This window comes from Colobus angolensis, unplaced genomic scaffold, assembly GCF_000951035.1.
Source record: "Colobus angolensis palliatus isolate OR3802 unplaced genomic scaffold, Cang.pa_1.0 Scaffold37, whole genome shotgun sequence".
Taxonomy (NCBI): Eukaryota; Metazoa; Chordata; class Mammalia; order Primates; family Cercopithecidae; genus Colobus; species Colobus angolensis.
In genome coordinates this window covers 4,063,133-4,075,938 of record NW_012117043.1, presented here as the reverse complement: position 1 = coordinate 4,075,938, position 12,806 = coordinate 4,063,133, and the positions used below count along the sequence as shown (strand labels likewise).

The following is a 12,806-nucleotide window of genomic DNA, read 5'->3' as shown; positions in this document are numbered from 1 at the left end:
GAGGCAGGAGGATCACTTCAGGCCAGGAGTTCGAGACCAGCCTGGGCAACATAATTAAATGAATGAATGAATAAATGAGATTTGTAGAACAGTATACCATTCTTTTTCATATGTATTATTATTCATATGTACTCACAACATATATTTCCTATGAATATTTGGAAGTTCAGATAGTTCCTGCTGGTAACTGTTCTTAAACAGCTTTATTGAAACATAATTCACATATCATATAATTCACCCATTTAAACAGTATGTTCACATCTATGCAACTATCAAAACAATTTTAGAACATTATCACCCCAGAAAGAAACTCACAACTCATTGGCAGCAACTCCCCATCTTTCTCCAGCTAATTTGCTACTTTCTGTTGTTATGGATATGCATATTCTGGAAATTTCATATAAATGGGAATCATTACATGTAGTCTTTTGTGACTGACTTCTTTCACTTAGCATATTTTCAGACTCCATTGATGCAGTAGTATGTATTACTACTTTATTTCTTTTTATGGCTGATTAATATTTCATTGTTTGGATATACTATATACCATATTTCCTATATCCGTTCATCAGTTCATAAGACATTTGGGTTATAGGCTGGGTGCGGTGACTCACTCCTGTAATCCCAGAACTTTGGGAGGCTGAGGCAGGTGGATCACAAGGTCAGGAGTTCAAGACCAACCTGCCCAAAATGGCGAAACCCCGTCTGTACTAAAAATACAAAAATTAGCCAGGCATGGTGGCGGGCACCTGTAACCCAGTTACTCGGGAGGCTGAGGCAGGAGAATCGCTTGAACTCAGGAGGCGGAGGTTGCAGTGAGCCGAGATCACGCCATTGCACTCCAGCCTGGGCGACAGAGTGAGACTCCATCTCAAAAAAAATAAAAATAAAAAATTAACACCTTTTGTCTGTTGACAGTGTCACTATGAACATTCCTGAATTGCTGAGTCATATGATAACTGTATTTTACCTTTGGAGGAGCTGACAGATTGTTTTCCAAAGCAGCTGAACTCTTGCATTCCCTTCAGCAGTTCCGATTTCTCTACATCCTCACTAACACTTGTTATTAATTATTATCTGTCTTTTTTTTTTTTGAGACAGAGTCTTGCTCTTATTGCCCAGGCTGGAGTACAATGGCACAATCTCGGCTCACTGCAACCTCCGCCTCCGGGGTTCAAGCGATTCTCCTGCCTCAGCCTCCCGAGTAGCTGGGTTACAGGTCCTCACCACCACACCAGGCTAATTTTTGTATTTTTAGTAGAGATGGGGTTTCGCCATTTTGGCCAGGCTGGTCTTGAGCTCCTGACCTCATGATCCGCCTGCCTTGGCCTCCCAAAGTGCTGGGATTACAGGTATGAGCCACCGCACCCAGCCTATTATCTGTCTTTTTTACTATAACCATCCTAACAGGTATGAGATTGTATCTCATTGTGGTTTAATTTGCATTTCCTTGATGGCTGAAGATGATAGACATCTTTTTATGTACTTATTAACGATTTGTTTATCTTTGGAGAAATATCTGTGCAGCTCCTCTCCGTTTATTAATTGGATTATTTGCTTTTTATTACTGAGTTGTAAGAGTTTGCAGTCCAGGTACATGCATCTTATGAAATATATGTGATTTGTGAATACTTTCCCCTGTGGGTTGTATTTATTTTCACTTTCTTTTTTTTTTTTTTTTTTTAAGCAGGGTCTCCCTCTTGCCCAGGCTATAATGCAGTGGCACAGTCATACCTCACTGTAGCCTTGAACCCCTGAGCTGAGCAACTAGAACTACAGGCATGGATCATCACTCCTGGCTATTTTATTTATCATACGTAGAGATGAGATTTCACTGTGTAGCCCAGACTGACCTCAAACTCCTGACCTCAAGCGATCACACCACCTTGGTCTCCCAAAGCGCTAGGATTATAGGCATGAGCCACCGCACCTGGCCCCAGTTGTCTTTTTATAAGTGTCTGGACAAGGGGAATTTAATATTGTATTAAGGACTCAGCATTTTAGCCTTTTATTGAGCATTTTAGCCTTTGATTGAAGTGATATACTTTTTGAGTGAAAGTTTTGCTTTACTAACACCTGAAGAATGATACAATCACAGGCATTCTGGTTTTTATATGTTGTATTACAGTGATTTAAAGTAGAAGCACTGATATCTGTAGTATGAAGCATGTTATAAATAAAGTACACTTACCCTATCTTAAACATTTCAAAAAAAATTTTTTTTTTGCCCATATCATTTTATTCAGTAGAATTGTTTCCTAAATAAAACTGGTCTATGACTGGGCGCGGTGGCTCAAGCCTGTAATCCCAGCACTTTGGGAGGCCGAGATGGGCAGATCACGAGGTCAGGAGATTGAGACCATCCTGGCTAACACGGCGAAACCCCGTCTCTACTAAAAAATACGAAAAAAAAAAAGCAAAACTAGCCGGGCGAGGTGGCAGGCGCCTATAGTCCCAGCTGCTTGGGAGGCTGAGGCAGGAGAATGGCGTAAACCTGGGAGGCGGAGCTTGCAGTGAGCTGAGATCGGCCACTGCACTCCAGCCTGCGCGACAGAACGAGACTCCGTCTCGAAAAAAAAAAAAAAACTGGTCTATGATCTTAGATTTATGTATCAACATTTGCAGCATCTTTCATAGTATATTCTATTTTGTTATAATAATGTTAAAGGAAATATGAAAGAAAATGGTAAAAAGATAAAAATGATAAGATTAATTCTGAGTACATAGTAGTATGATATTAAATTGTAAATTAGAAAGATATTAGACCTTCTAGTGTGTTAACATTTGGAGGTGCTAGTGCTTGATATCCTCCTTCTGTGGACAAATTACCTCCAAATTTCAATCTGGAAAATACCTGAAATAACTACTAGGAAAAGGTTTACAACTATATGGCTTTTATATTTTTACTATTTGTATTGGAATATCTATATAAATTGTTCAAAGTTTGGTTATAAAAGAAAAAAAGTGTAAACACGTCATACATATCGTATGGGTTATTACTGTGATGTTATTCCTGTATTCAGTTTTATTCAGTCATGGCTACACAGCAGAAGTTTGTAACGTATTGCTGGATTTTATTTTGCTGTATTAGCTCCTCAAGAGTTACTGATCTATAAAATGGCAGAGAATGGAAAAAATTGTGACCAGAGACGTGTAGCAATGAACAAGGAACAACATAATGGAAATTTCACAGGTAAATTTTGATGGTTTGGAGGGAGGAATGCTATGGGTTTAAATGATATAGTTTTCATTGGAATAAAATAGAGATATATTACTTCTTGTATTTTTAATCTTATATTAATATCTTCTTAGTAAATTAAATTATGGGTCAGTCAGGGCCTGTAAGGTGATTTTTCACAGTGATGGCAGAAGCAGCCTGGCTACAATCACATAAACAGTGTTCCAGGTGCAAGATTACTTGTTAATCTTATGGTATGGTCAGTGTTTATTTGGCTTTGCTCAGTGCTCAATTTTATTGTGCTATTTTGTAATTCTAGAAGTAGATTATAAACTTACTACACTGTTCTTAAGTATACAGTTATCAAAAAAGTTAGAATGTGAATATCATTTAAAAATTTATTTTAAAATTATAGTTTGAGATGAATAAACTTGTATTTTAGCCAAATTGGAATTTGTGGTAAATTTCAGTGTATTTGACTCCTGTTTATACAGTTTCACTGAAAATGATGACCTTTATTAATATGGATGATTTAAGTAGAAACTTTCCTTCATGCATTTAAAGGAAAATGAAAGAAAAGTTTTTCTTTTCTAGTAATCATGCTGTTTTTTTTTAGCTTTTGAATTGTTTGACATCTCAAACACATTGCAAATAATACTCTAGTGTGGCAGTATTTTCACAGCAATTCTCCTCTTTTAGAGGAAGTGCAAGCTATCTGAAATAGTAGTTTTCATTTGTTTGTTTGTTTGTTTTTTTGAGACGGAGTCTCGCTCTGTCACCAGGCTGGAGTGTAATGGTGCATTCTCGGCTCACTGCAACCTCCGCCTCCCGGGTTCAAGCAGTTCTCCTGCCTCAGCCTCCCGAGTAGCTGGAATTAAAGGCATGCGCCACCACGCCCAGCCAATTTTTGTATTTTTAGTAGAGATGATGTTTCACCACGTTGGCCAGGGTAAACTCCTGACCTCAGGTGGTCCACTTGCCTTGGCCTCCCAAAGTGCTGGGATTACAGGCGTGAGCCACCATGCCCGGCCTCATTTGTTTGTTTTAATCACCGTATTGCCTTGTGGACGACATTTTGCAGCACTGATCTGACTTTTGGGTTACTTTGGTTATCAGTAAACTTGGCAATTTCACCAAGAGTTTCAGGATTCCAAGATGGGCATTGCATACATCATAGTGTCTTCCCATTAGGAGCTTTTGTGTGCTATTTTTTTCTTTCTTTTTAGCGAGCACATATGTTTGTATATTCTTCCTCTACTGCTCACCCCATTGGAATTTAAAATTAACATTAGCAGGTCACACTTACTCTTTTGTACCATATATTTTTTACTTAACATTTTAGGGCCGGGTGCGGTGGCTCAAGCCTGTAATCCCAGCACTTTGGGAGGCCGAGACGGGCAGATCACGAGGTCAGGAGATCGAGACCATCCTGGCTAACCCCGTGAAACCCCCTCTCTACTAAAAAATACAAAAAACTAGCCGGGCGAGGTGGCGAGCACCTGTAGTCCCAGCTACTCGGGAGGCTGAGGCAGGAGAATGGCGTAAACCCAGGAGGCGGAGCTTGCAGTGAGCTGAGATCCCGCCACTGCACTCCAGCCTGGGTGACAGAGCGAGACTCTGTCTCAAAAAAAAAAAAAAAAAAATTAAAAACATTTTAGAGATTGTGCTATAACTGTACATGAAAAACTTATTCTTAGGCTGGGCGTGGTGATTCATGCCTATAATCCCAACACTTTGAGAGGCCAAGGCGCGAGGATCTCTTGAGCCCAGGAGTTTGAGACCAGCCCGGGCAACACAGGGAAACCTCATCTCTACAAAATATTTTAAAAATTTGCTGGATGTGATCATATGCACCTGAAGTTCTAGCTAGCTACTGGAAAAACTAAGGTGAGAGGATCGCTTGAGCCCACAAGACTGCAGTGAGCTGTGATCACACCACTGCACTCCAGGCTGGGTGACAGAGCAAGACCCTGTCTCAAAAAAAAAGAAGCGTTTTTTATTATGACTGCTTAGTTTTTCTTTCCGTTTAATGAGTGTGCCATACTTTAATCACTCTTCTGTCCTCTATTGGTAATATGTAGCTTATTGATTATTTTTTGCTAATACAAATAATGCTGCGGTGAATAAAGTTGTACAAGTCATTTCACGTTATACCCAATCATTCCTAGAAATGGAATTACCAACTTACAGTGTATATGCATTTTGTGCCGGGCATGGTGGCTCACACCTGTAATCCTAGCACTTTGGGAGGCCAAGATGGGGATCACTTGAGGTCAGGAGTTTGAAACTAGCCTGGCCAACATGGTGAAACCTCATCTCTACTGAAAATACCAAAAAAACTAGCCGGGCGTGGTGGCAGATGCCTGTGATCCCAGCTACTCGGGAAGCTCAGGCAGGAGAACCGCTTTAACCAGGGAGGTGGAGGTTGCAGTGAGCCGAGATCGTGCTGCCACGTGCATCCCAGCCTGGGCAACAGAATGAGACCCTGTCTCATTACAAAAAGCATTTTGTAATTTCAATTAATTACAAATTAATTGAATTTGTAATTAATAGCTAACAATTAATAGCTAACCTTAATTGGACACTTACTAAGTGTTAAACTCTTCTGAGAACTTTACATATATGATCTCATTTAATCCTTACAAGGATCCTGAAAAGTACTATTTTCAGTACTTTTGTGTACTTTGTGTACACAAGTACTATTGTGATCCCCATTTTACAGAAAAGAAAACTGAGACACAAAAGTATTAACTAACTTCCCAACATCAAATTACTAGTAGAAGGCAGAGCCAGGTTTAGAACCAACTAGTTTGCCTCAGCATTTTGTGATCTAAACCACTTTGTTCTGTAATATGATCCTAGGTTGATAGAATGCCCTTCATAGAAGGTGGACCAATTTAGACTTATTTCAGTAATTTTCCCCAAATCTGTAGCTCTAATTCAACTGCTGGAATTTTCAGTACCATTTCTTTAGGACATCCTCTACAAAAGGTTCTGATGTTTATCAAGGCAGGGAGTTGGTTTTGCCTCAGTTGTTCTCTAGGTAACACTCCTTAAGAAATGGCAACTATAATATAGTAGCCCCCCTTATCCATGAGGGATACATTTCATGACTCCTAGTGGATGTAGGAAAAACACTGTGTTGTTCTGTATATAGTAATGGGGTAACATATACAGCAAGGATGTACTAAATAAAGGGATGAATCAGGTCTTGGGCTGGATGGAGCAGGACTGGTGAGATTTTATTACACTACTCAGAACAGATACAATGTAAAACTTAGGGGCTTGGCTGCAGTAGCTCACACCTGTAATTCCAGCACTTTGGGAGGCCAAAGTGGGAGGATCGTTTGAGGCTAGGAGTTTCAGATGAGCCCAGGCAAAGTAGTGAGACTGCGTCTCCACAAAAACCAAAAATATTAGCTGAGTGTGGTGGTACACACCTGTAGTCGTAGCTACTTGGGAGGCTGAGGTGGGAGGATCACTTGACCCCAGGAGTTGGAGATTAAAGTGAGCTGTGATTATGCCACTGCATTCCAACCTGGGCAAAAGAATGGAGACTCTGTCTCTTAAAAAAAATAAAAATAAATTTAAAACAATAAAACTTATGAATTGCTTATTTTCAGAATTTTCCATGTAATATTTTCAGACCATAGTTGACCATGTGTTACTGAAACTGTGGATAAGGGGGAGCTACTGTGATTCATCTCCTTTCCATGCTGAGTTTGGACTAGTTGCCCTTTTTTTTTTTTTTTTTTTTTTTTTGAGACCAGAGTCTCATTCTGTCACCCAGGCTGGTCTGCAGTGGCACACTCTCAGTTCGCTGCAACCTCTGCCTCCCAGGTTCAAGGGATTCTTGTGCTTCAGACTCTCTAGTAGCTGGGATTACAGGCGCATACCATCGTGCCCTGCTAATTTTTGTATTATTAGTAGAGACGGAGTTTCACCATGTTAGCCAGGCTGGTCTTGAACTACTGAGCTCAAGTGATCCTCCCTCCTCAGCCTCCCAAAGTACTGAGATTATAGGTACTACCAGTTGCCATTTCATAAGACTCTAGGACTTGCTGTTAGTTGTTATTTGGGAAATAAACAAAACTCTTTTCATCTAAAGTGATTGAAGAGAATAAGCATAAATATTAGAAATTCTGTTTTAATCTCTGCACTATTGCTTTTCAGACCCCTCTTCAGTGAACGAAAAGAAGAGGCGGGAGCGGGAAGAAAGGCAGAATATTGTCCTGTGGAGACAGCCGCTGATTACCTTGCAGTATTTTTCTCTGGAAATCCTTGTAATCTTGAAGGAATGGACCTCAAAGTAAAGGGTCTTCTCCCACTGCCTTTTGCATACACCTCATTTACTCATTTAAAAAATAATCAGTAATCTTTTACTTTCTGCCCTCTACTCCATCAAAATAGATTAATTACCTTTAGAATATTACCATAGGGACATATTTATTCTTCTTTCTTTATGTTGAAGAAAAATAGATTAGGGAAAGACATTGCTATATGCTGTTTGCTTACTGGATTATCACAGTTTTCTACTGTGTTTTCATGTTGAATCTGCAATGGAGAGCACTGAAAAATATGATGTTTATTTTCTCTCCTGATTTTACCGTCAGGAGAAATCAGGCCTGTGTAATTTAGATACACTGATTCTTTAGCAGGACAAGGTTCAGCATACGTGGCAGTTTTACTGATAGTTTGAGCCAATGAAAAAGGACTCTGCCATGGAAATGTGTTCTGTCTTTAAATTTAGCACTTGTAAGCCCTGTTCCAAGTACCATAAAGAACAAGTTGAACTTTTACATGCCTTATCTTGTATGCCCTTCCAAGTTATTATCTGTACTATTATCTTAACATTTTTATTGTACTAAGAGTTTATAAAGTATTTTGTAACATTTTCAGCTGATTTTGATCCTTAGGGCAACTCCATAAAGAAGGTAAAACAAGTATATCATTATAAACATTTTAGGCCAGGAGTAGTGGCTCATGCCTGTAATCCCAGCACTTTGGGAGGCCGAGGTGGGTGGATCACCTGAGGTCAGTAGTTCGAGACCAGCCTGGCCAACATGGTGAAATCCCATCTCTACTAAAAATACAAAAATTAGCCAGACATGGTGGCATGTGTCTGTAGTCCCAGCTACTCAGGAGGCTGAGGCAGGAGGATCACTTGAATGTGGGAGGCAGAGGTTGCAGTGAACTGAGATCGCACCACTACACTCCAGCCTGGGCAACAGAGCGAGACTGTCTCAAAGAAAAAAAAAAAAAAAGTTAGCCCATCATGGTAGTGCACGCCTGTAATCCCAGCTACTCAGGAGGCTGAGGCAGGAGAATCATTTGAACCCAGGAGGTTGAAGTGAGCCAAGATCATGCCACTGCCCACCAGCCTGGGTGACAGCAAGACCCTGTCTCTGAAAAAAAGAAACAAAGGCCGGGCGTGGTGGCTCACGGCTGTAATCCTAGCACTTTGAGGGGCCGAGGCAGGTGGATCACTAAGACAGGAGTTCGAGACCAGCCTAGCCAGCATAGTGAAACCCCATCTCTACTAAAAATACAAAAATTATCTGGGCATGGTGGTGTGTGCCTGTAGTTCTAGCAACTTGGGAGGCTGAGGTAGGAGAATAGCTTGAACCCGGGAGGCAGAGCTTGCAATGAACTGAGGTCACACCACAGCACCCCAGCCTGGGCAACAGAGTGAGACTCTGTCTCAAAAATATAAATAAAAATAAGTAAATAAAGATTTTAAAAACAAGAAACAGAATCAGATCGGTTAAGTGTCTGGCCCAAAGTACAACATGAAGGGTCTCTGACCCAGGTCCTCTGACTTGAAGGCCAGTGCTCTTTCTATTATACTATAATGCTTCTCCATATTATAAGTTGAGGTTTAGTAAGATCAGGCTTTGGGTAAGGAAAAGGCTACAATGAGGTTTATAATAAGAACTTGGGTTCTCTGCCTGTGTGTCTTCCCTTGACCCCCTTCTGTTCCTCCAAGAGGCCATGATGTTTAAGGAAAAAAGCTCAGCCCAGCTGAGCTAGTTAACCTAACTGCTTCAGCAAGAAATTGTTTTGAGAATGATGAATGCTGAAAGTGAGACTGTGAGATATTTCTCTTTTTTTATTTGTTTTTAAGATTATGGCATCGTCAAAGCATTGTGGTGTCTTTTTTACTGCTGCTTGCTGTGCTTATAGCTACGTATTATGTTGAAGGAGCGCATCAACAGGTGAGAGGTCAAGCAGTTCTGTTTCTAGTCTTGCACATTCTAATTCTCTAATCCCAGTTTCAAATGGGATGAATGTGGGTTTTATAGAATTTCTACCCTCAACATTATCTCATAACTAGTATCTCAAACGTTTTACTTTTAAAGACATACACTAAAAATATTCTTGTGATGTTTTATGGCTGCTGAGCATTTATATTTGGTGTATGTGATTCATTTTACCTTCAAAGATTTTTTTTTTTTTTTTTTTTTTTTTTTTTTGAGATGGAGTCTTGCTCTGTCGCCCGGGCTGGAGTGCAGTCGCCAGATCTCAGCTCACTGCAAGCTCCGCCTCCCGGGTTTACGCCATTCTCCTGCCTCAGCCTCCGGAGTAGCTGGGACTACAGGCGCCCACCACCTCGCCCGGCTAGTTTTTTTTTTGTATTTTTAGTAGAGACGGGGTTTCACCGTGTTAGCCAGGATGGTCTCGATCTCCTGACCTCGTGATCCGCCCGTCTCAGCCTCCCAAAGTGCTGGGATTACAGGCTTGAGCCACCGCGCCCGGCTTTTTTTTTTTTTTTTTTTAAGACAGAGTCTCGCTCTGTCACCCAGGCTGGAGTGCAGAGGCGCGATATAAGCTCACTACAACCTCTGCCTCCTGGGTTCAAGCGATTCTCCTGCCATAGCCTCCCAAGTAGCTGGGATTACAGGCGCCCGCCACCACACCCAGCTAATTTTTTTGTACTTTTGTAGAGATGGGGTTTCACCATGTTGGCCAGGCTGGTCTCAAACTCCTGACCTCAGGTGATCTGCCTGCCTTGGCCTCCAAAAATGCTGGGATTACAGGCCACTCTGCCTGGCCCTACCTTCAAAGACTTAAATGTAACTTTCCTGAAGGTTTTCAGTTACAGCAGCCTGAATCCGTTAATCACTGCCAAAGTTTTCTTATTTTCTCTAACATATTTTTGTGACCCATCCAAATAGGGAGGCCTCTCATCCAAAGTTGATGATTACTTTTTATTTGTATAAAAAGACAGGTTCATTTGCCTGTAGTCTACAAGTACAACATTACTGATGGGAAAATGGAATGCTTTGTTAACCTCTTTTGTTAAAATAGCAAAACATTAATGTATTTTAACAGGAAATGGTTCTAGAATGGTATTTTAAAGCAGTTTACCGCCAATCACAGAAATGGCTCTAGAATGGTATTTTAAAACAGTTTACTGCCAATCACAGAGAAGTTTTTATAGTTCTAAAAGCATTTATTTTAAATATATCTAAAATATCCTCAAATTATCTTACTCATAATTTGCTTTTTCCTGTGTCCTGTAAATAGTAGGACTTTAAAGGTTTAGAAACAAAGCTTTTATTAAAGGTTTAGAAATAAGATCTTTATTCCAGTTAGATGAATCTTTTTGTCATCTTTGCCATTGTATATTAAACAAATTAGGCCTGAAGGGTTTTTAATCGTATTAGTTTTTTCCTATTTGAAACTTATTTTAGTTGGTTTATTTAATTTTGATGATAGTTTATAAATACCGCATTTCTGTATAGAGAATTCACGTTTTTCACCTCATCCCTTTTTTTCAGTATGTGCAACGTATAGAGAAACAGTTTCTTTTGTATGCCTACTGGATAGGCTTAGGAATTTTGTCTTCTGTTGGGCTTGGAACAGGGCTACACACCTTTCTGCTTTACCTGGTAAGAATAATTTTATTTTAATAAGCGAAAATGAGATTTCCTATCTTTTTATTGGTGCTTTTACTTCAGAAATAAAAATTCTAAGATTTGTTTTAGTTACCTTTGTGTTTTGTAAGCATTCTGATCTTCCAGTCAGTGCTTTAAGTTTGACTTAGAGTTCTGTTTTGTTTTTCCTTTGGGGTTAGTATTTAAAAAGTAAAGAGAAAACCCCAGTTAAGCAGATAAGGTTGTTTATTTAAATTAGTTTAGCCTGGAAGGTTTTTCTTTTCCTTCTAGATTTAATTGCTTAAGCAATTGTTATTTTAATAAATGAAGTCCATTTAAATATACAAAATTCCATGTGAGAAATGATGTCTTCCCTTACATCCTCTAACATCATATACACACTTGGATATGTATTTTGGTATTCTTATTGAATGTAATTGATGGAGTATTAACATGTAGAACTAAATGCTTTCTTAAGCCCTTTGAACCAAAGTATAAAAAGTGCCCCTTCTAGGCTGGGCACGGTGGCTCACGCCTGTAATCCCAGCACTTTGGGAGGCTGAGGCGGGCAGATCACGAGGTCAGGAGATCAAGACCACCCTGGCTAACACGGTGAAACCCTGTCTCTACTAAAAATACAAAAAATTAACTGGACATTGTGGCGGGTACCTGTAGTCCCAGCTACTCGGGAGGCTGAGGCAGGAGAATTACGTGAACCCGGGAGGCGGAGCTTGCAGTGAGCCAAGATCGCACCACTGTACTCCAGCCTGGGCAGCAGAGCGAGACTCTGTCTCAAAAAAAAAAAAAAAAAGTGCCCCTTCTGAATAATATTCTTTTACTAGTTGAAATCAGAGAGAATGAAGATCAATTTTCCTTTGAACATTCACAAATATACTGGAATAATGTCAGAGCTAGAACTAGGGAGAGGTTGAGTTAGATACTAAGGGCACAAAATATAAATAGGCACTTTCAGGGTCATGCAGATACAGAATGGATGAGTAAGTGCCTCATTAAATTTCGTGCCCCATGTGCCTTGGTCGTTCATGCTGTTGCTGTCCCTAGATAATAAATTGAAAACACTTCCATATTTGAAAGCAGTTTGATCTTCATTGGGGAAAAACAGGTGAAAGGGTGTCAAGCAGTACCCATTGCTGAATAAAATCCATCACTACAAGCACTTGCAATCTCTGTGCTATAATGAATTCATTTCTGAAGCAGCTACGATAAGTATTAAGGAATGATTGTCTGCTTGCCTCAGAAAGGTACTGAATTAATGATCTAACGAATGCTTTGGGAATTAATCTATATCATTTCTCCAAGTTTATGGGAGTTTAAAACTTGGAACTTCAGAATTATGTTCATGTTTGCTTGGTGATTTAACTCAAACAGGGACATAAATCCTAGGGAATTAACCCATATCACTATTTTTCTGATAACTGCATTCATAGTAGAATAACACTACATTCACTAGTAGAGGTTGAGGGAGAGAGGAAAAGAAGGAATTACAGGTTACAGGATACTTTTCTGTTGATGTCTAGACCTGTCCTCATATTCCTTGGGAAAACCAGATTAAGAAACTCATTTGCAGCATTTAATTAATTTGGAAGCCTCTGAAAAGCAACCCAGATAGCAGATTCTGCTGAATGTCAAAAGAGATTCAAATTATGGCTCTGGCTGGGCGCGGTGGCTCACGCCTGTAATCCCAGCACTTTGGGAGGCTGAGGCGGGCGGATCACAAGGTCAGGAGATCG

The 12,806-nt window shown here is 40.0% G+C and overlaps 1 protein-coding gene across 1 annotated transcript in view; it reads left to right on the top strand.

Annotated features, from left to right (window-relative positions):
- VMP1 (vacuole membrane protein 1) overlaps positions 1-12,806 on the top strand; it is a 152,169-nt gene that overhangs the window by 20,235 nt on the left and 119,128 nt on the right. Inside the window, exons 2-5 of the mRNA XM_011953771.1 lie at positions 3,092-3,193; positions 7,352-7,487; positions 9,303-9,393; positions 10,960-11,070. Coding sequence (XP_011809161.1) covers positions 3,092-3,193; positions 7,352-7,487; positions 9,303-9,393; positions 10,960-11,070 — 440 coding nt within the window. The remainder of the gene's footprint in view (positions 1-3,091; positions 3,194-7,351; positions 7,488-9,302; positions 9,394-10,959; positions 11,071-12,806) is intronic.